The sequence below is a fragment of the Puma concolor genome, chromosome D3 (genome assembly GCF_028749965.1).
Source record: "Puma concolor isolate L17-30 chromosome D3, mPumCon1.1.hap2, whole genome shotgun sequence".
Lineage (NCBI taxonomy): Eukaryota > Metazoa > Chordata > Mammalia > Carnivora > Felidae > Puma > Puma concolor.
Genome location: NC_141678.1, coordinates 1,262,462 through 1,286,568, shown reverse-complemented (window position 1 = coordinate 1,286,568; position 24,107 = coordinate 1,262,462). Strand labels below are relative to the sequence as shown.

Genomic DNA, 24,107 nt, shown 5'->3' with positions numbered 1-24,107 from the left:
CCGTGACGGGCGGGGCGTGGGGATCAGACGGCGGTCTGCCGCTACCATCGCACCCCAGCACCACTGTTGGGGGCAGAGGGCAGAAAGGACCCTCCCCTGGAAGCCCTTCACCCCCGACAGCCCTCGAAGCGAGGGTCCAGCTGAAAGGGGAGCTCTTAAACCCAGCGTGGTGCTCGCCGCGCCCCAGTCAGCCACCAGACCGCAGCGTCTCGTCGCTGTCAGCACATTTGTAGATAAATGGAGGTTGTGAGAGTGTCCACTGTGTGCGGTGTGACCACAGGGGAGCCTCGCCGCACGTGTGTCGGGGTGCGGACAAGGGCCGCCCCTGTGGGTCTGCTGGGGACGCCGGCTCGGCACCTCTCCTCCTCAGTGCGACCCCGTGCTGGGGGCCCCGGCATCCACCTTCGGGCGTGCCGTTCTGTTTTCGGACCCGGAGGCTCAGCCGTGCACGTGTACTTCCCGCTCTGCCTTCACCGGTGTCTTCACGTGCTCTGGGGACGCACGCCCGAGTGAATCGCCCTCTTGCCAAGAACGCTGTTTTCGACACGTTGTTTCAGCGTAACGTGACGGAGGTTCAGGGAACTCACATGCACAGTTAGTCTGCGTGTTCACACTTTGAGGGACGGTGCTCAGTTCCAAGAACCATTGATTTTCTCTGTTACGTAAAGGACGTGTTACATCGACCTCGCGGGACGTGTACCGTTAGCTGAAGCTCGTCAGCTGTTCGGTTCTTACCCGTTCACGTGGCTCACTGCTCATGGCTGCGGTTGAAAACCTGCGGGCGCCTGGGGGGCTCAGTCGGTGGAGCATCTGAAGTTCAGGTCATGATCTCGCAGTTGGCAAGTTCGAGCCCCACTTCAGATCCCGTGTCCCCCTCTCTCTGCCCCTCTCTTTTTCTCTTAAAAATAGAAATTCTAATTAAAAATGAAACCTACTTCAGCTCGTTTTCAGGCAGGAGGCTGACTGTCCAGGGCAGGAGCAGAGTGTGTTCCTTCCGCTGAGATGTGACGCCCCACACAGGGAGGAACAGGAGTCCCTTCCCCTCCCCAGAGACATCGGGCTGCACGTGGGCATTCTCCGAGGGAGGTTGGGGTTATGCTCTGTCCTCCCTGGAGCCACATCATCCCCTCCGCGGGTGGCTGTGGAGGCTGAGAAGAAGGTCCCCGATGGCTGGCTGAAGCGGGGGGGGGGGGGGGGGGGGGGAGCAGTGGCTCCGTTCCTGCAGGAACGATGTTGTATCTGACGGAGGTGCAGGCTGGTTAGGAAAAGCTTCCATCAGAACCGCTGCATCCGTCTGTCCTGTAAGCGCTTTTCCCGCCGCCGCCCGCCTCGGCCCCTGCCCGCAGTGAGCAGTCTCGGATCGCCCGCCTCCTTCAGAGGCATGACCCCGTGTTCCGTGCGGAGATCACGTGGTCAGGATATGGGGCCGCGCCTCTTTCTGGGAAAATTCGGAGTGTCCTCGTGCATGTGGAGCGGCGGGTGGTGTGACATCGAGAGGAAGGGACGCGCTGGGAGCCGCGAATGCGTGTTCACGGAGCGCGAGGGTCGTCTGCGGCGGCTGAGCCCACAGCACGCGGGGCCGCACGTGACTCCAGCCAGGGACAGGAGGCCGGCCGCTGCAGGGACGCCTCGGGCTGCTGGCCCCTGAGTGGAGGGGCGCGCAGTGCCGGACGCTTGATAAATGTGCTTGGTTTAAAGCGAATTAGTTGAAAATCAAAGTAAAAGTCTGTAGTTGGAAAGATCTTGTCACCATCCTCCAAGGAAAAGGAAATTAAATCTCTGTGTGGTGAGAACCATTCGCTTATCCCAACAGGATTAGAAGTGATTCTTAATTGGATCATTGAATCTTTGTTTTTTAAGTTTACTTAGTTATCTTGAGAGAGAGAGAACATGCGGGGGAGGAACAGAGAGAGAAGGAGAGAGAATCCTAAGCAGACTCCATGCTGTCAGTGCAGACCCAAACTCGTGAACCGTGAGATCATGACTTGAGCTGAAATCAAGAATCGGTCGCTTAACCGACTGAGCCACCCAGGTGCCCCAAGGATCGTTGAATTTTCTGTGATTTCGATAGATTTGAATGTTTTTCAAAAAAAAAAAAAAAAAAAAGATGAATAAACTTTCAGGACTTTTCACTATTGAAACCGGTGTTTGCTTACATCCCCAACTTGCTAGGAAGCTGTTGTAGGTCACCCATTGACAGCAGAGCCAGGCACCTGTGTCCCTCGGGCTTTGGTAAATTCACTACAGCGCACCGTGGCGGGGTGGGCGGGGCTGTCTGGTGACCGAGTGCAAACAACTTTACAGACGCCTCTCAGGACGAGGGATGCGTGGTGCCCTGAGAATAACCGGGAAAGGAGTGGGCCACCGAGGCCGGCCTCCTGGGGGAGGTCTGCCGGGGGTCCCGCGAGCGGGGGTCGCCAGCTGCTGGAGAGGGGTCGTCTCGTGTGCTCGGTCACCGCCCCTTCCCTGTAGTCCCCAGGTGTGTGTCTGCACGTTGCCCGGTCCTTCCAAATCACGTGTCCCGGGGGCAGCCTGTCTTACATCAGAGAGCACAGAAAACGGCGTGGGAGCGGATGAACAGGAGTGACCTTGCACCTGTGTTTTCACAGCGACAGTGGCCGCCATGTATTACAGCTACTACATGCTGCCGGATGGCACCTACTGCCTGGCTCCTCCCCCGCCGGGGGTCGACGTGGCCACCTACTACGGCGCCCTGCCCGCCGGCGTGGCCGTGCCCAGCTCCGCCGGAGTGACGGCCGCCGCCCCGCCGCCCCCCGGGACCACGCCCCCACCCCCCCCAACCACAGCAGAGTCGAGCAGCGGGGTGACCTCCACCATCACCACAAGGTACGCCCACTTTTGCCCCTCGCCTGGCACTTCCGCGTTCGTGGTTTGGGGTTTTTCATCAGGGTGTGTGGAAGACCTCAGGGTCCAGATCCCCGGTTACAGAGTTGATGGCATAACAGAAATTGTCATGTCGTAAACACTGAGAAAATCGATTCCCAGTCAGCGCCCCGCGTCACCCCAACCTTCGTATCCTTAGCGCCCCTCAACTCTCGTAACCCCCTGTCCTTGGCACCCCACGCTGCCCCGGCCCCTGTGTCCGGTCTTTCTGATGTGCTGACATCTCAGCTGGGCGGTACTAGGGAAGGAAGACCAGTGCAAAGCGAAGCTGCAGTTGTCAGCAAGAAACAGGCTTTTGTGGAGTTAACACAAGTGACTCCCACAAGCCGTAGGCAGATGGGGTTCTGGCTGTCAGACCCATCGAACCGCTGACCTAAAGTGGCAGTGGGCAGCGGGGCAGCGTCCAGGTGTCTGCAGACAGAGCAGGTGCTTTGTTGGGGGCACCGGGTGCCTGTGCTGGAAGTCGACAGAAACTTGGATGTTTCTGCAAAATGACCTGCCTTCTGACTGTGCTAGGAAAGAGGGTGTGAAATGAGAATGTGGGGCTACACTGCCCACGTTCTCTTTTTAGCTTGAAAAAAAGTCAACACGTGATTTACTCTCGGCTGCCTCTAAGAATTAGCTCGTGGGGTGCCTGGCTGGCTCAGTCACTTAAGCATCCGACTCTCCATTTCAGCTCAAGTCGTGATGCCAGGGTCATGGGATGGAGACCCGCATCGGGCTCTGTGCTGAGTGTGGAGCCTGCTGGGATTCTCCGTCCCTCTCTCTCTGCCCCCCAACCCCAATAAAATTTGTAAAAAAAGAATTAGCTCCTAATTGGAGGGAAATGTTAGGGGTGAACTTGTTTTCATGATTTAAAGTCTTAATTTCCATAAAACCGCCATTTTTACCCATTGGCAACGATATTTTGGTCCCTGTTTTAAACCAGAGGACTTTGGGTAGTTTTTGTGTTTGAGGTCACGCTCAGAGCCGCCCTGTGTGTGTGTCACTGCGTGCGGGTGCGGCCCGGGACGCTGAGAGCCCTCGGCAGCGCTCTGCGCCGGTGCACCTGCCAGCGGTCTCAGGAGGCCCCCGCACCGTGTGATGAGACTCTTCTCCGCAGTGCACTTGCTCCCGTGGCGGCCATCATCCCCCCGCCCCCCGACATTCAGCCTGTGATCGACAAGCTGGCGGAGTACGTGGCTCGGAACGGCCTTAAGTTCGAGACCAGCGTTCGTGCTAAGAATGACCAAAGGTGAGGGGAGGAGTGGCGTGTGGTGGCCGGACACGGGTGCTCGGCACGTCACTTAGCTTGTCAGTCTAGCCGCGTTCTCTCTTCACCGCGGTTAATCCTTACGTGTTTACGTAAATACGTCTTACAACCACCTTGCTGAATTACCTGCAGTTGGGTGGGGGGGACTCGTTTGTCTTGTTTTGTTCTTTAGGAGGAATGTCGAAGCACCCGAAACGGAGCTGGCACCCATGCTTTTCAAAACTCTGCCATTCAGGGCGCCCGGGGGCTCAGTCGGTTGAGCGCCCGACTCTTGATCACGATCTCATGGTTCATGGGTTCGAGCCCTACATCGGGCTCTGCGCTTGGCACGGAGGCTGCTTGGGATTCTCTCTCTCCCCCTTTCTATGCCTGTCTCCCGATCACACCCTCGCTCTTTCTCTCTCTAAAACGAAGAATCTGCCATTCAGCAGGGAGGGAGGGTGAGGTGGGTGATGGGAATGAAGGATTGAGCACCGGGCAGCGCACAGAGGTGTTGTCACTACACTGTGCTCGGGAAACTGCTATAACTCTGCGTGTGAATTAGATGAAATGAAAATAAAAACTGAAAAAACATGTGTGCCAGGTAAAAAAAAAAAAAAAAAATACAAGTTAAAAAAAAAGGTGTGTGTTTGTAAACAAAAACCGAAGAAGCAGAAAACAAAAGAATCTGCCATGTAATGAAATCCCGTTCCACGCCTCGGGTGTGAACCATCCAGAGTGAGGTGGCGGTTACAACGTTACAGCGCGAGCGTGGGCGAGCCCCGCGCCCTCCCTACGCCTCGTCTCCCTTGTCCACGAGGTGGGGAGGGTACGGCCATTGCTTCTGCGCACGGCCGAGGCGGTACCTGGCTTGAGTGGGTCGCTGGAGGGCGTCGGGGACGGCGTGTGCCGGCGGCGAGCAGGCAGGAGGAACCCTGGCGCCAGCCGGGGCGCGTGCCCGCACGAGTGACTCACCGCCCTCTCCGCTCCTAGGTTTGAGTTCCTGCAGCCCTGGCACCAGTATAACGCCTATTACGAGTTCAAGAAGCAGTTCTTCCTCCAGAAGGAAGGGGGCGACAGTGCACAGGTGTGTGTCTGCAGGGCAGGGAGGCTCCGGGTTCTGGACGCAGCAGGGATTTTGTGCGTACGGGCGGGATGCAGGAACGGGCTCGCTGAGCCCCTGGCGCGGACGGTCGTGCGCAGCACATGCCGTCTCTACCCTTCCCCGCCTCTCAGAGGTGAAACCGGTGTTTGGGGTCCGTAGTCATAGTTCACTGATGAGCCACGTGGCCTGAACAGAGCACCCGCGCTCTCCAAGCGTTTGATGTCCCGGTGGCTGTTATTTGTAACTGCTTTTGGTGGAGGCCACATACCATATTTGTACAACGTCTCCTTCCGTGCATAAAACGTAGACGTGTGTGCACGGCTGACGCGGGAGCTGCGTGGTGCACTCCGGGCCGCAGACTTCGTCCTTGGGCGGCCTGCCCCCGGGCCGCGTCCCCACGTGTGACCCTCAGATCCACTGGACGCTGCTCCTCCTGCCCTTCAAGTGCTGTCCTGTTCCACCCCCCTCGTTACATGGCGCCCTGACGTTTTGTTCAGACCTGCTTTGGTAGATGGCGTAAGCCTTGCTCACTGTCCGTGGGTTTCTTCGGACTTCGCACCTGTGATCGCTCAGACTGAAGCATATGCCTCACCTGCGGGCGGTGGGCACGGCCCCGAAAGGGTTCTCGGGCATCCGCGTCCAGAGAAAAGGCCGTGAGCATCGGCGCCCGGGCGGTGTTAGAGCTCTAAGACGCGTTCTGTGCTTCCAGAGGGAAAGCCTCACGCGTACTCGCCTTTCCGTTCTGCTGTATCAGACAATGGCAGGTCTGAGTTTCCAAGAGTGCGTTCCTTAGTGCTGCGTGAGCAGTAACATGTGGTCCAGCGGAGTCTGTCGGTCTGTCCGTGACCCATCCTGGGCGGTTCCTTACCGAGCAGCTTATGGTCATGTTTATTTTCTAGGCTGTGTCAGCACCAGAAGAGGCCCCGGCAGAATCTGCCCCTGAAAAGCCAAGTGACGCTGGGGAGGACGGTGTGTGCGAAGACTCGGCCGACGCAGGAGGAAGAGGAGGCCCCGGGGGGAAGAAGGAGGCGTCGTCCAGTAAGACGGTCGCAGACGGGAAGCTGGTGAAAGGTACGCTGCTGCCTGTCTTGGCCTTGCGGGGTTCCTTCAAGTTCAGAGAAAGGTGCCTCTGGCCGCAGGGCAGGGGAGTCACCGCTGTCAGGTGGTCGTAACAAAGCTTCCGTGCGCCACGGTGCTCTCCTGATTCGGGCCCGTGTGGACCTGAGCTCACGTGAGATGTCCCTGTTGTGGCAGTTCAGTGAGAACGTTTAGCGTGTTTCAAACGATGTTTCATATCTCCTTGGACTTCTGACAGCACACTTAGGTGCACACTGTTGTACTAGTGAAATCAGTCGTCTTTATTTGTTCAGTGGCATGTCCTGAGGCCTCTACCGGGCAGGACTGCACTCGCTGCATTTGGTTGCCTTTTGTGTTCTTGGAGTTCTTCATCTAGCAGGACAGATGTGCATGGAAGGAAGCCAGCAGAATAAAAAGCGGGGAAAAGCTGACACAGGCACGTTAGCAAAGAAGTAAGCGGTCAAGTGTGTGAAGATGCATTGAGTCCCACCGTGTGGAGACGAGGAAGCCTGTGGGGAGGAGGGGTGCACGCCGGTGTTGATGGTGTAACGGTGGTCCCAAGACCAGGCTGCCGTCCCCGGTAGAGGCTGTGCAGGCGGGGCTTGGAGTGGCGGGTGGGTCCTGGGGAACAGCCTGGAAGGTGTCCATGGCCAGCTCGTGGGCTCCCAGGGGCCAGATCAGAGGAGCAACTGCATCCAGTTGGGTAACTTTGTGAGGACACTGGGCACAGGACCGCCTGGGGGTGTTGGTGGGACCGCTGGTCAGTCACAGAGCTGCAGGAAGGGGAGTGGGAGAGGGAGTGGGCTCGTGGGGCACAGGCGGAGGCCAGGCAGGTGCAGGGTTGGGGAAGGCGGCAGGGCCCGGGGAAAGGCCTGTGCTTTGCATTGAGGGGCCTCGTGGCACAGGATGGTGATCCAGACTAACCAGACCGGCCCCGACGGGTGACAGCGGGGAAAGTCGCCAGACCAGACATGCACACAAGGGTCTTTGGGCCTCTCGTTCCAGGACTTACCTGAGCACTTGTGTTCAGTCCCTCACCCTTCCCGGCCGCCTTCAGACGCTCGTTGAAGTAACAGCGGAACGTAATGAGTAGAGAATAAAATCTGTTGTTGCTACGGAAGTGGGGGAGGCTCTTACCGTCCATGTTGCGGGACAAGGCAGCCCGCCCAGAATTTCCCACCCAGGGAAGAGAGGGACACTTCAGGACTCGGTGGCAGTGAGCCCCGGGGGAGCGCACTGTCAGGCAGAGAGGGGACAACAGGCGGCCTGCCCTTGAGCCAGGGCCACCTCCACACCCCCACGGTCGTGTGGCACCTGGGGCAGAAATGTCCTGCTTCCCTCCCACCCGCTGCCCCAGGCCGTCGGCTCCAGACGGGCACCACGGCTTTGACGGCCCTGGCTTGAGCCTCAGCGCACGGGCGCCAGGAGCCAGAGTGACTGAGCACCAGGGCCCAGTGCGGCTGGCGGTGTGACCTCCGCGTAGCCCGCTGAGGACCGGCCTCCACGTGGTAAGACAGTGAAAGCCTGAAAGTCAGGCCCGATGAGAAGACAGGTTGAAAGTTGTTCTCCTGTCCCAGGCAAGAGGACGGAGGTGGCAGCAAAGCATCCACAGAGAAGAGCAGGCAGTTGTCCCCTGGGCAGAGAGCAGGCCTGTTGGTGCATCAGACCCACGTCTGCACCGTAAAAGCCAGATGATTAAGGTGTGTCTGAAATTCTGAATGAGCAATATTCTGGATGCTACTGGGCACAGACTTTTACAAAGGAATGAGAGAAAGTGAGGACGATGAGAATGTTTCTTCTTCTTGATTTTTTTTTTTTTTTTGAAGATTTTCTTTTTAAGTAATCTTTACACCCAGTGCAGGGCTCGAACTCCAACCCAAGATCAAGAGCCACACGCTCCACCGACTGAGCCGGCCGAGTGCCCCAGTGAGAATATTTCTTGTCAAAAAATTATCACGCGCGGTGAAAACCTCAAATAAAAACCTACATAACCTGGTGTGCTTATGTTGAGAAACAGAAACCACAACGAGCCTTCAACTCGACAACCTGGAAAGAAACTGTAAAGTGCATCTAAGGAAAGCAGGAGAAGGGAATCCATAACAATGAAAGTGGGAACCAGTGAGAAACTGGTAAAGACCAGTAAAACGCGACTGCAGGCTTCCTGCAGAGAATAGTGGAGGAAACGCACAACACATAGTGCGTGAGAAAACAGTCACAGGCATTTGCAGTACGTGGATACTGAGTGTAACTGCATTTAAACAAATCTGGAAATAACTGAAAAAATTCTCTGAGAAAGTGTAAATTGCTAAAATTATCTCAAGAGGCGGCAGCATGACACATGTGTGGGTCTCAGAGAATTTAGGAAGCGTTCACCGTTCAGTGGGGACCACGTTGCAGACAGTCAGCTGGCCGGACGGAGTCGAGGCCAAGCTTGTTTCCCACAAGAGGGCGTGAAACCTGCGGGACTAAAGCCACTGCCACGCGCAGGACAAACTAAGGGGTCCGAGCAGCTTGCTAGCGGCCTGTCGGCCCCTCCCCGAGCAACAGGGACACTAATGCCTCGCCACCCAGCCAACGCAGTCAGCCGTGCGAGCAGGCGAGAGCTGTCCTCTGTCTCCATCCGTAGGTGCTGAAGAAGCATCAGAGTGTCCTCACGCGTGGCTGGGAGAGCTTCTTTACCGTAATAACTGACTCTGTCTTGGGGGGAAAAATAGGATTCCAGATAAAGTATTAAAAGGTAAAAATAAGTTCAGTAATCTAAGCGTTGGAAAAGACTTTCTGAGAGTTGAAGCCGTAAGTCATAAGGAAAGAATAGTAGGTCTGATGGGGGCAGGACCTGAATAAAGTTAAAGACAAATGTCAAAACGTCGATCGCTAACAGAAGATAGAGGGTTCAAATCCGTACCGTAGAAAGCGCTCATCCATTGACAAGAAGACACTCACTGCAGCGAGAAAACCAGAGACAGAAGATATGAAAAGATCGCTCACAAAAGAAGAAAGATAGATGGTCAGTAAATACATTTTTAAAGTGTATCTTCACTGGCAAATGGTGTTTTTTGCCTCTCGGGTTGGTGAAGTTGGAAAGTAATGCTCAGCGAGGGAGGGGCTGCAGGGTGATGGGGACCCTCGTCGGCTCGGTACAGCATGTGGAAGAGGCCGCCCGGTGCAGGGACCCCTCTCCATGCGGATGCCCTCCCCCTCGGAGCCGTGGCTCCACCGGGTATCCAGAGCAGGAGTTCATCACGGGGCTCGCCAGCTTTCAGAAATAAAACCTTGGCAATGGTCGTGGGAGACCATGTAATAAATTGGAACCTCCAGACCAAGAAATAATAGTCCTAATTTTAAAAATGACCTTTGTGGACACAGAGATGTGGGAAGATGCTGCCTGGGGAGCAGAAGCAGGCTGGAACATGGTCCAGTGTGGCCCCGGTTTCGTGTGTGTGCCCGGGAACCGTGCGGGTGACTTTCTCCCACATCTGCGCTGTGGTGGATCTTCCGTCCTGTCCACCTGTGGTTTCAAAGTTTTCCACAGAGAACGTAATGACTTGTGAAGGCTGACGCCAGCAGCAAAGCTTGTTCCCGTGCTCCCGGAGGTCTGGGGACAGGGAGCTCCTCCACGCGCGCTGGCTGAGGACTTGCTGCACCGGCCCGGCTCCCGGCCACTTCGGTGCCCACGACAACCCCGCAGCCTGCAGCCTGGGTGAGCGGGCCGTGGCCACGACACAGATGTGCAGAGGTGTGGAGGAGAGAGGCCCGGCAGGCTTCCACCAGCTGAGGCTGGAGGAGAAAGAACGAAGCAGGTGGAAGGAGGCAGAGGCGGGGGAGGGGAGGCTAGCAGTGGGTGGGCCGCGCAGATGGAACCCGGGGCCAGAGCCGGGAGGGCCGGGGGTTCGTCCCCACCGCAGGGAGCCATGGGCGGCTGCAGCAGAGTCATCAGATGCTCAAGTAACCCTTACGCTGAGCAACGGTTTCAGAGCCCTCGCTCTCTGCCTGAGCTAGCACGGGACACTCCTTGGCCTGTTTTGCCTCGGTTTCCTCATCTGTACGTAGGGAGCCCAGGGGCGTCTCTGCCGGGCTTGTGGGTGTGAGGTGAGGCCTGCAGCCTGCCCCACTACTCCGTTTGTCTTAAGTCGGTCGAGAGTCTGTGCCCCGTGACGGGGTCTGGCTGCTCTTTGGCCTTGCACCTCACATGCATAAATACCAGACGTACACAATAGGCGTCGTGTTAGCATACAAAGTGTTCCGGAAGCTTTCGTTGTAAAGTCTCGTATTTGTTGATTGCTGACCTTTCGAATTTGGGGTGACAGATGGTTTGAGAATGATCATTGTGAAGTTATTTTGAGGGGCGCCTGGTGGCTCAGTCGGTTTAACGTCCCACTCTTGACTTCTGCCCAGGTCATGGCCTTGTGGTTCTTGAGGTCGGGGCGAGCCCTGAGTCGGACCGCGCGGATAGCGGATAGCATGGAGCCTGCTTGGCATTCCCTCTGCTCCTCCCCCGCACACACACATGCGCTCTTATTCTCTCTCTGTCTCTCTCTCTCAAAATAAATAAACCATAAAGCTGTTTCGAGATGTAATACTGTAGTCTCAAGTTGAGCAATTTTGATTAACACTTAAGTGAATTTTTTTTGCTTTTTAAGTTTTGCCAACCCTGTTTATTAAAGAGATCGTATTCCTGTAGGCAATAGTTAGCACTGTCGCCCTTGTTTCCTCACGGAGAATTTCAAGGTGTATGAGAGCACCCCACCCGCTCCCGCCGCCCAGCCACAGACCAGGCTTGCCCCTGCCGTTCACTGCAGCCCACCCCAGAGCATTTTCGGAGGGGGTCCCCGGCATCGTGGCCTTTCATCCGTAAATGATTTAACGTATCTCCCGAAGATGGGACTGTTTCCAGCAGAAGCACAGCACCACGGTTAATACTGACTCCCCAGCAGACCGTGTTTGTGACCCCTGTGTGCTCTGTTCTCAGGGGTTGTCGTGCATCGGGGCGCAGTGTGCAGTCAGTCTGAAGCTGTTTTCCATCTGACTTACCAGCTGTGCCTTTCCAAGCATTTAGGATCTGGGGGTGCTCTCTCTTGGGGTGCTTGTGGACGAAAGGGTTATTGGGGTAGTTACGTGCTTCAAGGCCTGCGTGGTTCTGGAGCCAGAAGTGCAGAGGGCGGGAGCCTTGGGGGCCAGCTGGGCCACCCCTCCCCACCTGCGGTCACCGCAGACACATCCCTTCTAGAACCTGCCCTGTTCTCTTGTGGAAAATCCCAAGCACGTGTACAAACAGTGTGGGTGATGGAGCACACCCACCCGGATCCTGCTCCCCCTCAGAGTTGGCTGTTTGCGCTGCACTTTAAAATTTCCCTTCCTTGTCGTTAACTTGAGTGTCTTTCGTGAGTAATAGTTCGTGGTTTTTGAGAGTGAAGTAGCACAACGCAAGCAATTAGGCGTTAAGAACCAGCGTCGCTGTGTGTCTGGAGGAGGGGGCTCCGCGGGTCAGTGTTGAGTGGGTGGGGGGACGGGGAGGAAGGCTCCTTCCTCTTGGGCCTTTGTAGGTCTCTCACTGAAGTCCCCAAACATTCTAGGGGAGGACTTTGAACCACCTAAGCTTTCGTTACAGTGGGTTAAAAGTCTTGTCACAGCTGCCGAGCGGTCAGAGGTGACGCCTAGCACAGAGCAGGCGCCCGGTAAACCGAAGAAGGAAACAGATCCCGTCACTTGCTTTGTGAGAAAAGGCTACCGTGTACGGCTGGGAGTTTTTAGAAATACCTTTTTATAGTGGAGCCGCATCATACGTCTGACTTGTACCAACTCAGCCACGTGCTGAGCCCAAAAAAGAAGGAAAACCCCAAGAGGAAGTGCCCCTTTACCAGTGCAGCGGCCCTGGATGCCGCTCTGGGCGTGCTCCTCGCGAGACGCACGTGGCGGGCCAGCCTCCCCGCGCCCAGCGTGCACTTGAACGGCCCCCTTTGACAACGCAGGCGTTGCCGCCGCCCCCAGAGGCCCCTGGGCGTGAGACGCGGCTGCACCAGGGAGGCCGCCCCGCAGCTGGCGCTCGCGTGGACGGCGGGGCCGTGGGGGCTGTGCTCTGTGCCTCCAGGTACCTAAACGTGCGTCACCATGTTCACTTTTCCCAATAGCTTCATTTGCTCCAATAAGCTTTGCGATCAAGGCCAAAGAAAATGACCTCCTTCCCCTGGAAAAAAACCGTGTTAAGCTAGATGATGACAGTGATGATGATGAAGAAGGCAAAGAAGGCCAAGAAAGTTGTAGCGGCACCACAAACACGACCCCGGCAGTCGCCCCGCCCTGTGCGGTTGTTGAGGAGAAGCGGCCCCAGCTAACCCAGGAGGAGCTAGAGGCGAAGCAAGGTTTGTCAGCACGTTTTACACCTTCTTGAAAGGCAGGCAGTGGCACAGGACTAGCCTCCTAAGCCCGCAGCGCTGGGATGAAGCCCCCAGCCGGGGCACGGCAGGACCTGGGGGCAGCTGGTGCTTGGTGCACGCGGAGAGTTCTCTGGTAGAGCGGTGGGCACTGCCCTTCCTAAGCTCCGGATGCAGTGCCCCCGGCGGCTCGTTCTAGAGAGCGCGTTACCGGGGGGTGGGGGCCTTGGCGCTCTGAGGGCCGCCTTGGGTCGAATGCTCAGCCCGTGATCCCGGCTCGGCTGATGGACCCAACTAGGAGATACCCTTTCGTGAGGCCTTCTGCCCACAGACAGGCCCTTCGAGAGGACGTGGGCCGGAGCTGGTTTCCAGACTGGGGCTTGTCTTCACAGGTCACAGCCTGGCCACCGCCGGCCCCCGACCACCAGCAGTGTGTGGGAGGGCCTCTCACAGTCTCTTACCCCTAAATAGTTCCGTTTTGCGCTACAGCAGTTAGCAGTTCCTGTCTGTCCTAACTGGTTCCCGGACGTTGCTTTTCCTGCACGTGCACAGACAGGTGACACAACATTTCCAGGTGGCTCCTGAGCAGGCTCAGGCCAGTGCACCGGGTCCCCTCGTGCACGTACCACTGCGCACAGAACCGTGTGTCGGGACGTGCTCGAACGCAGCACCCCTTGTCGGGCATGAGCATTAGGGACCCGTGTTCACGAGAGCCTAAGGCTTTCTGAGGGTTTCATGACTCCGACTCTCCCTGGTGTGGAATCCCATCCACCCCGACTTTGATTTTGAGGGTGAAATATTTAAAATCCTAATAGTAAGCATTATGAACTAACTGCCTCACAATTCAGCTTGCCTGATTTGTTTACTTATCCTGCAATTTGTGTCATGTTAATCTCTTAGAATAACCACGTTGTATCCTGTGATCCTTTCGCTGCTTGTGAAAACTAAGATAGCGAGGTGTTTTTAGAATAGCACTTGTTCTAAACATCACTTTTTCTGTCGTTCGTTTCTTAAGCAAAGCAAAAGCTGGAGGACCGACTGGCGGCCGCTGCCAGGGAGAAGCTGGCCCAGGCGTCCAAGGAATCGAAGGAGAAGCAGCTTCAAGCGGAACGTAAAAGGAAAGCAGCTTTGTTTTTACAAACCTTAAAAAATCCCCTGCCAGAAGCAGAAGTCGGAAAAGTTGAGGAAAATCCTTTCAACGCAGAGGTGAGTGAGAGTCCACATCAGCATCGCGGGCGAGAGTCTCTGGCCACTCGGGTCCCCAGCCTGAGAGGGGGCTGTCAGCAGACCCCGCTCTTCTGCGGGGGCCGGCGTGCTTCCGCTGTGAGTTTGGGGAAGACCCCGTTAGGGTACTCTGGGCCCTGGGCTTCGCTGGGGGGGGGTGGGGGGGTGGGGACACACATTCCCCTGGGGACAGACTCGTCCAGAGCAAGACCTGTGACGTCTCGGGTCCACATCAGCGTCAGTACTTGAATTAAAAAAGAAAACAAGCTGTGGTCGCTCCCGCCTTTTCTGGGGAGGGCCAGCACCTCTGCCAGCATCGCCCTCCGTTCCCATGGGCTCGCATGTCCACACACCAGCGTCCCCAAAGTGTCTTTTGTAGTGGCCTTTCCCTGGAATGTAGAAGCAGTCCTGCACTCTTTCCCTTCGGTTCCGTTGACGTTTCTGAGAGCCCAAGGCCGTTATTCAAAATAGATCTTGGCCGCATGCAGCCGCCTGGTTTATTTGTTTTGCGTGGAAAACAGCTCACGGGGTTCAGGCCTCCCTCCTCCTGTTGAAGGCGGAGCCCGCGCTGTCTCCCCTCAGGAATCAGTCCGGAGCCCTCAGGCCTGGCGGGCGGCCTCAGAGCCGGGGTCGGCGAGGAGGGCAGGAGGGGTGGGCTCCTGCAGGCTGTCCTCAGACCGGCCTCGAGTGTGCGGAGGCGAGGGGGTGCCCAGGGGGATGCCGGGACACGGCCACCTCCGCTCCTCTCCCTGCACCTCCGAGGCGGGCCACCGGGTGTGGGCCCAGGTGCCCCCAGTCCTGGGCTTTGGGGAGCCACGGCCCTGTGGTGACGGGCCCGGGGAGGCCCGGGACGTAACAGAAGTTGTGCGTGTGGCAGGGGATTGGGCGCAGGGGGGCCCTGGGTGCACTGCCAGTTGCCTGCGTTGTCCGTTGTCCCGGTGTCGTTGGTGCGGCGAATAAGAGACCGAGGTAACGGCCACCTGCATGCATGGACTCAGCCGGTGCCGCTACACGCTCGCGTCTGTTTCCCAGCGACGCCGTGTTGGAATGCAGGCTCCGTCCCGGCCAGAATTCCTCGTCGTCAACGTGGTTTTTCCCAGCCTGCCGTGTTGCCTGGTCACGGCCCCCAGAACTCTCTCCCTGTGAGCACGAGACAGGCTTCCGCTTAGGCTTTTCTCCTGTGTCTCTTTCTACGCGGCCTCGCCCACCTGCCGGGTTTCCAGCGTGTTTTACGTCTGCACGACGTAGAGATGGGTGTTTATGCTTCCCGTTTGGTCACCAGGTGGATCTTCTTGCGCATCTAGTGGGACAGATTGTGGGTCCTCAGTGATTTGAGCAGGAGTGCAGCAGTAGTAGCAGATGGTAATAAACGTCTAACTGCTTTGAAACAGAAATACTTTAATCACATTGGCAGTTGTCATAACCGGGATTCAACTGGACGGTAATCTCAGCTGAAAGCAGCTTCTGGGGACAGGTTACCCTGCCTGCGTGTGTGTTCTGCGCTGAGCGGGAGTAGGATTGTCTCGTGCTGGGGACCTGAGCTCAGCGGGAGCAGGTGGCACCCCGGGTCTGTGTGAGCGGACGTGCGCGGGACAGCATGAAGACACCGCCCAGAAGGCCCCGGGCCGGAACCCGGCAGGATTTTGCTGTGGCTCATCTGCCCCAGGGTGTAGCAGGGTCTGCTTTCGCTGTTACTAAAGCAGGGCACGCACGTGTCCAAAACATTCAGGTGCGAGGGACAGGTACAAAATGGAGAGGAAGTTTGGTTTCCTTCTTGTGTGCTGTTTCACGATTCCTATGGAAATTTCCATTTCTTACTTTTATTTTAGGTTTTTCTTTTATAAAATAAACATACAGTTGATTATTATAGTTCCTCTTAAAAAAATTGTTTTAATGTTTATTTTTGAGAGAGAGAGAGAGAGAGAGTGCACAAGCAGGGGAGGGGGCAGAGAGAGAGGGAGAAACAGAATCCAAAGCAGCTCCAGGCTCTGAGCTGTCAGCAGAGAGCCCGACACGGGGCTCAAACTCACGAACTGTGAGATCGTGACCTGAGCGGAAGCCAGCCGCTCAACTGACTCAGCCCCCCCAGGCACCCCTCGTTTGAGCCCTTTTGAAGCCCCCTGTGCCGTGGCATGAAGCACACTCCTCTCGTGTGCAGCTGTCACTGCCCTCCGTCTCCAGGACTTTTTCATCTTCCCAAACGAAACTGTCCCGTCAACCACTGGCTCCCGGCCCCTGGCGCCCACATCTCTGCTGTCCGTGTCCATCAGCCTGGCTGGTCCTGGGGCCCTGTGAAAGTGGGAGTCCTACAGTGTCTGTTCCTCAGGGACCGGCTTCTTCGCTTCACGGAACATCCTTTTTCCAGGTGCATAATGCTGCATCATGTGTGTGCGTGCGCTCCATTTCATTCTTTGTGGGTTCTCACGGGAAACGGATCTGTTTCTGTGTGTAGATTTAAATGTCGCAGTAACAGGACCGGACCCTACACGTTATCCTGGTTTTTCCATCCTTGAAGAGCTGTTTCTGTCCACATCGGGGTCGTGCTCGTTGAGGATTTACTGGATGCACGACTGTCCGGCCTCTCCCACGTTAGCCCTTAACCTGACCCGGTCAGTGGTGGGCGTGCACACTGTTCCCGGGGCCTCGCTACCGTGACCGTGACCACGGTGCTGCTCTGAGCCTGGGTCCTGTCTTGCGCACTCACTTCGGTGCGCGTGTCCATGGGGCAGATGCCGGACTGTGGAAACGCTTTTAAATATCTGCTTTCGTGCCCCCACCAACGCCGCTTATCACCAGCCTTTGATCCTCATCCGTCTGACGGGCGGAAAGACGGCATCTGCGAGGGTTAGCTTGTGTGTGTTCGCTGCGGGGGTGTGAGTGACTTCACAGGCCCGGTGGCATCTTCGGCCCCCGTCCCCGAGAGCCGCCTTCAGAGCCTCCCCTCGTTGCCTCCTGGCTGTCTGCCTGTCTCTTCTCTGTCACCAGTGTCACAGACGTTTCTCTTTGTCCACGGGAGTCTGCACCGCTTGGAACTACTTTGGTTTAAGGAGCACGTGGCTGGACACGATGCATTCACCAAATCACTCACTTTGCCACTCATTGCGCAGGCCGCCCTGGAGCCCAGCCCAGCTCACACTTGCACATACCGACCTGCCTGTCAGGAAAGGGCACGTTATGTATCTGGGGGTAACCTGAAATGATGTCCTAAGGTGTGTTTATTGACGGGGGTGGATACTAACAGAACGCTAAGTGTTATATAAGTTTTGTGAGACATAAAGATCCACACAAGTGGTGCTTAGAAATCCCCGTGAACGTCTCACTTTTGGGGTGTGCGTGTGCTCTTAATTCAAAATGAAGGGAAACCGGGGTCTTCAGTTTGAACCCCCCTTGGGTTATGCAGTCATCTGCCCAGTGACAGCACATTTCAGGACACCTTCTAGACACCAGCAGTTTGTTCAAGTTAATGATCCTGCTGGGTTTACAGGCTGAACAGGAGTCTGCAAGGAGGTGGGAACAGGAATCAATTGCGCGTGCTGACCCTCTGTTGTTTCCAAGGCACCGAGGCCCTCCGGAAGGTGACTTAGAAGCCTGTGTCTCACCCAGATGCCCACACAACCCCGTTTGTCCCCCAGGACAGTCTAGCGGGGCACAGAGCAGCCAACACCAGATGAGCCGTGGGTGGTGCCTGGGCCCCCGGGAGGCAGAGGGGCGCACGGCCTGCCGAGGGGAGGGGGGGGGGTCTGGGTGGGGCCTTGAGGAACCCTGGTAATGAGAGTTGACAGATTGGGGGGACCCTCCAGGGCCAGCGGCGCTCAAGTGGTGGCGGTGGGTGCAGCGCAGCGAGGCCCTGACCGGCACCGCGCGGCACGGGGGGGGCGGTTACAGGAGCCGCGTGCTGGGACCAGACTGGGACGCAGACGAGCAAGAGCGGCATTTCCGTGGGAAGCCCACAGCGGCCACGGCGCAAGGGCAGGACACGATGGCAGTCCGGGCAGCAGTGCCCGAGGCGGGGACTGCACAGAGAGTCCTCCGGGAGGGAGCACCGCCGGTCGGATCAGGGCAGCTGGGTGGCTTCAGGAGAGAGGGCGCGCGCTGCGAGAATGACGCGCAGCCGAGGTTTCAACGTGCGGTTTTAGAGGACGCGGTTCCGAGCCTGACATCTCGAGGCGTGTGTGGAATCGTCCCGTTTTATGGTTACTGTAGTGTCGTTTCACACGTGAGGCTTTATCTGGAGATGCGAGTTCGTCTGGTTTCGAGCAGTTCGTTGTGCCGCGGCAGGACGGGACTGGCCCGCTACTGAGCCGCTTAGCGGGCAGGTGCTTACTTCGCTGTGGTTCAGGGACTGAGCCGCGTCATTTCCGGGGTTACTGGAGGGGCGGGGCAGGGCAGGCAGTCTTGAAATTCTCTCTGTTTCTCACAGACACCACTCAGACCAGCCTGTGCACTGCCTCCCCCGTGGCGGCTTGCCCTCTGGTGCTTTTTGCTGGGGTGTTAACGTTCCACCCCCCACGAGACGGCTCCGCTGGCTTGGTGCTGCCCCGCGCGCACCCGTGGGCACCCCTCCTGCAGCCCCACACGCACCCTTCCCGCAGCCCCGCGCGCAGCCCTGCACACACCCGTGGGCACCCCCCCCCCGCAGCCCTGCGCGCACCCCTCCCGCAGCCCTGTGCGCACCTGTGGGCACCACCCCCGCAGCCCTGCACTACACCCGTGGGCACCCCTCCCACAGCCCTGAGCACGCACCCCTCCTGCAGCCCTGCGCGTACCCGTGGGCACCCCTCGGCTGCTCGTTGGCTCATTGATTGCAGTGCGCATGGCGGCCTGGCCGGGTGCCTTCTGCAAGCAAAGCAGGGAGGTCTGGCGTCAAGAGGTATGTGAGCCAGGTGGCGGAGACTCTAGTTAACCCAGGAGCGGCAATCACGCGCGAAGCTGTTACTTTCCAAGACACACGCTGTCCAGTACGGCGCACGGTGGCCACTCGCCATCCGTGGTCATTTAAACGTAACCTAATAGGAATCAAATAAAATTCAAAATTCAGGTCCTTGACCGTGTTAGCCGCATTTCAAGTGTTCAGTAGCTACACGTGGCTGACGGCTAACTGCAGGGGACGGTGCAGAGACGGCGTCCCTACCGCTGCAGCGGAGTGCGGACTAAACAGCTAGTTATTTTATTGCGTGGCTGCTGTGGTTGCCCGTGTCAGAAACCTGCCCCGCTGTCCCCACGTGGCTTCAGCAGCAGCAGGACGTAGCGGGGCTCACACTCTGAGTCGTGAGGGCAGCGATGCCCCAAGGATTCCTCTCCAGGCACAGCCCCCCGCCGACCGGCTGTGTCCTCCCACCGCACCACCCACGGCCTGGGACCCCGCTCCACACTCCATGCTCACATGGACGTTCTGGACGGCTCGACCTGGGTCGTGTGCTTCTCCCTCAACCGGGCACGATGACCAAGGAGATGGAACGTTCTGGTCTGTCTCCTGCTCAAAGTGAGCCTCCTCCGGTATTCGTGATGGAGGGGGGAGGGGGCACAGAGGGCCGGCGCCCCCACAGTGTCTGCACGGCTGCGAGAGCGGCTGCCAGGCTGCGGAGGGAGCCGGCATCCACTGCTCACGTTCTCCTGAAGGGGGTGGCCCACTCGTCGGGGTCCCTGACACATGCCGACACAGAGCCTGCGCCCAGCACTTGCGCCCTGGGACCCGCTGGTGGGCTGCAGGGACTGTGCGGGTGGTGTTTGTTACCCTTTTAGTCCTTCATTCTCAAGTCTGATTACTGGGTTTCTGAATATTCTCTTGTTGGTACCTGTAAGCTGAGGTCATCACAGTGAATCCTCTCCATCCAGTTGGGCAGAGGCCCTCATACTAAGGGTGAAGGATAATCATTTTATTAGAATAAGTAGATCTCCTGACTTCGGCTCGGGTCACGATCTCGGGGTCTGTGAGTTCAAGCCCCACGACGGGCTCTGTGCCGACAGCTCAGAGCCTGGAGCCTGTTTCCGATTCTGTGTCTCCCTCTCTCTCTGACCCTCCCCCATTCATGCTCTGTCTCTCTCTGTCTCAAAAAAAAAAAAAAAAAGGTTAAAAAAAAAAAAGAATAAGCAGATCTCCTGAGTCGATTACAAGGAATGTTGAAAATGTCGGCCTGATTACCTGTTGCATCAAAAGGAGCAGTAAACTTCAGGCACAGTGGGGTACCGCGATCACAGAGAAGCAATAACGATGCTCAGAGGTAGGAGTTCTCGGGTCAGCAGTAGGAATATAAACAGAAACCCAGCCCGTGAGCTGCCGGGCACCCTCCCTGTGTCTCTGGCGGCCTGGTGCCCGGTGACCGACAGGGCCACATGCTCCCACCCCTCCTTGGAGGGCAGCGCTGAGTGCCGCGGCTCTGTCCCCTTCGGAGGTCCCCCCAGAGCAGGCTGCTGGCTCAGGCCGGAACGTCTGCCTCGGCTTCCCCGGGAGCCCCCTGCCCAGGCTCAGGAAGGACAGATGCTGGTTGTGGCCCCGCGCCCACTCGCCTGTCACACGGGCCCTGCGTGCCGTCCCAGGGTGCCGGCTGCCAGCTCCATCCCTGGCTTCAGTCTTGCCCTTTGCACAACTTGTGTCCCTAATTTATCGGGAGTCTGAAAACACACCCCAAGCTGGTTTTCCCACTGCGCAGCGGCAGAGTTGGCCACCAGCCGGCACAGCCAGGCCCTGCCCGCAGCAGGACACGGGGGCCGGGCGGAGCCCCCTCATCCGGCCTCTAGAGCTGCCTGGCGTCCTGCGCGGCTTCTTGCGTTCTCGGCTTGCAGTGCCGTTTATTCTGCCCAGCGCCAGAGTGGACGCGGGGGCTCTTAGACATGGAGGTGGTTTCCTGTCGGGTGTTGAGATGGGCTCCCTGAGCCAGCACAGGCCGAGCCTTACAGACATGCGGGCATCGCTGCCGCCTGGAAGGCGGGGAGTGAGGACCAGAGCGGGCACAAAGCAAGGTCTGTGCCTTCCTCCCAGCGGCTCCCGGTTCCTGAGTTACTAGACGCGCAAGAACCCGCTTAGGCAGGGCGCTGTGGGAGCAGGGCGGGTTCTCGAGCATCTCCGGTTCTGCTCACCCAAGGCCAGGTGGGAGACAGAGCCAGGAATGGCCGAGGGGTGAGCGCGTCTCTTTGGAGGAGTGCGTTGCATTTTCTCTTCAAGCCGAGGAAGCAGGATAGCTTTAGTAGGAAGCGCTGTCCTGGTCAGCCTTGTCCCCGCAGAGCACGGGGACGCAAGGAGAGGAAGGGAGTGGTCGCAGAGTTATATCGACCCTCCCTCCCGTTGGGCTGCAGCACCTGCCTGGCCTTGTTCCCAGAGTCTCCCACCCGAATCCGCAAGGCGCACGGTGACAAATCTCAGGGTGCAGGATTCTGTGCGTGTCTTGAGGTATAGCGTTTAATGACTGCAGGTAAAGGTCATTCAGAGTGAATTGGAGAGTGCCCCTGCTCGGGGACCACGGGTGGGTGGCCCCCGAGCGCCAGGACAATGGGAAAGGAAGGTTTCACGGGTTCCAGTTTTGATGGGTATTTTTTTTTTTTTATAAACTCATTTCTTCATTTTACAATTTGATGTGGACAAACTAATGTCAGTGGAAGTGGGATTGCCGTCTCGTGTTTAAAGGTTGAGCACTATTCCGCTGTCCAGATGCACCACATGGAACCGGGACCCTGACGCCCGTTACAGAGTGCCGTGACATGGGGCCTCGGGCGTGCGTCTTGCACACTTGGGTGGATGCTCTTCAGAAGAAATTCCTAGAGATGGCATTACCCTGGGTGAGGCTCACAGCTGACGGATCGCCCACCTCCCGGTCTGTGTGCAGGTGTTCTTTGCAGTGGGGATTCTCTCTGCGTCGGTTCACTTGGATAAAGGCGTTTATGGTGAACAGGAGTCTGTCGAGCGTAGTCCTGTGCCAACTCAGCACGTGAGGAGCCTGGCTTGTGCCCGGGGGGTTGTCTGGTTAACGATTGCTGTGTGAACTGTGTTCTCCCCGGGGTCACCGAGCCGTGACAGGCGTGCAGCACCACACGTGTGCAAGGTCTCCGGCACGATGACTTCGCTTAGATGTGTTGCAGAATCGTGACCACAGTAGGTGTAGTTAATATCCATCAACTCACACAGATACAGGGTGGAAAGAAGGCAGGGTTTTATCTTTTGACAGAGTTCTTTGAATCAAAGGGATGTCTTTTCATTCAGATCTTCTTTAAAAATTATTTTCAGACTGGTGTAGAGATTCGTAAAAGCCTAATCATAACTGGAGGCTTAAGAATCTCTCTGTTAATGCGAAGTCACAATTATTTATGAAGGAGCAAGTACAGCTCTTTTCTTAAACAGTGTCCTTGGAGCCACGTTCCCGTCATCAGATCCATCACCGCCGGGTGGGGCTGGTGAACGACCATCTGGGGAGACCGTCGCTCATACGCTTGGTGTTTACAGAGCCACCATTTCCCTGGAGACACTGGGACGATGTTTTAGAGCCATAAAAAGGGACGCGGTCTTCTCTAGGAGATGTTAGTACATTATTGGTGTGAATAACGTGTGTGAATAATTTCAAGCCCAAGTTGAAGCTTTATAAATATGCATTCATAAGTGTCTTGTTTTCCTTATTAACATCTGGAGATTTTCTTTTGTTCCCAGGAAACCAGTACTGGGCCCTGTCCTCTACTGACTGGAGGCAGACCTCTGCCAGCTTCAGACATCAAACCCCCCGAAGGGCCCTCCAGCAAAAGTAAAGACCCCCCGAGAGAAGAAGAGAAAGAGAAGAAAAAGAAAAAGCACAAAAAGCGGTCTCGAACAAGATCACGCTCCCCCAAGTACCACTCGTCATCCAAATCCAGGCCTCGGTCCCACTCGAAAGCCAAGCACTGTCTCCCCAGTGCCTACCGGACGGCGCGGCGCTCCAGGTGGGTGTGCAGGGCGCTCGTGGCACGGGTCTGCTGTGGGTGGTGGGTCCTCCGTCCCCAGAGTGGCAGGCCTGGCAGAGACGAGCGAGCGCGGACCTCGTGAGTGCTCACGTGTGGATCAGCTTGCCAACCCAAATGACATCTTTTCAAGATGTCTTTTGTTTAATTTCCAAAGCTCATCAACTACTGACAGTTTTTTAAAAAATGGATTTATTTAAATGTTAACAGGTCTTAGAGGCGGGCCCAGCACATCGGTTCGTGTGTGAAAACTCACAGGGGTGGGGTCTTTTGTTTGAACGCGTGGACTTTCCTATGCTAACTCCTGTCGAGTGCATAAATGTAATGGAAGAGATCGGGACCGCTTGGGCTGTGCTCAGCCCCTGCATGTGCGTGCAAGGAGGGAGGCCCGGGCGTGCCCGTCCACGTCTCAGCTGATTTGTGTCCAGACCTCCCGTCAAGAGGCACTGTTTAGCCAGAAGCCACCTTCACAAGGTGTTTGAGAAAGCATAAGGTTTCAAGCCACGATATGAACATGACCCTTAACGAGTCACAGTATTTACTGGTTAGTACAGCCGGGGTTTTTTTTTTGGTCTTGTTTTCCGTTTGTTTTTCAAGTGGTTTACAGGAGGTTTGGAAAGCAAACCTCTGGTTTTAAAACCTGCGTCTCACATTGCGATCTGTTAGTAAGTGTTGACTGGACTTGGCTTGCTTTCTCTGGCCCGACGCTCGGGCTGGCGGGGTCTCGTTTGTCCGCTGTAACTGATGCTGGTTTTCCTTTCCAGGGAAATGATGGCCGCGCTGCTCTTTTGATGCTTAAAACGAAGTACGCTCGTGCACATTTGCCTCTGAATATATCCTAAAAACAACATGCTTTCCCTATTTTTACTCACACCAGACCTCAGAGGCTTGACAAGTATTTACACTTACTTATCAACAGTGAAATTGCACTTGCCTCCACGATAAATAATTTTGATCCTTGGTGTCTGCGATTTTAATAGTGCTTTAGAAGTTCCGCCATCACACACACACCCCAGACACGCATGTTCATATAGGCACACGCACCACACACGCCCATGCAGATACCCAGACACCCACACACCTTGCCATTTTTCCATAAAACGAACAACTTTGCTGACGTGGTTTCAGTGTGTAGACGCCCCCAGGAATTTGTATGTATACAAAAGACATTTTAAAGTTTCTTTTTCGAGAGAGTTCTTTCTGACGAGCCGCCCTCCAAGCAGGAACGGAACGCGCCCAGTAAACTCCTGGCCGGCTGTCCTTCGCTGCAGGGCTC

The 24,107-nt window shown here is 56.7% G+C and overlaps 1 protein-coding gene across 2 annotated transcripts in view; it reads left to right on the top strand.

The window, feature by feature from the left end:
* Positions 1–24,107, top strand: part of SFSWAP (splicing factor SWAP) — a 69,471-nt gene that overhangs the window by 28,127 nt on the left and 17,237 nt on the right. For both annotated transcript variants that reach the window (XM_086681400.1, XM_086681401.1), the window contains exons 8-14: positions 2,610–2,847; positions 4,007–4,138; positions 5,129–5,222; positions 6,140–6,311; positions 12,446–12,676; positions 13,704–13,894; positions 22,548–22,813. In XM_086681400.1, coding sequence (XP_086537526.1) covers positions 2,610–2,847; positions 4,007–4,138; positions 5,129–5,222; positions 6,140–6,311; positions 12,446–12,676; positions 13,704–13,894; positions 22,548–22,813 — 1,324 coding nt within the window. The remainder of the gene's footprint in view (positions 1–2,609; positions 2,848–4,006; positions 4,139–5,128; positions 5,223–6,139; positions 6,312–12,445; positions 12,677–13,703; positions 13,895–22,547; positions 22,814–24,107) is intronic.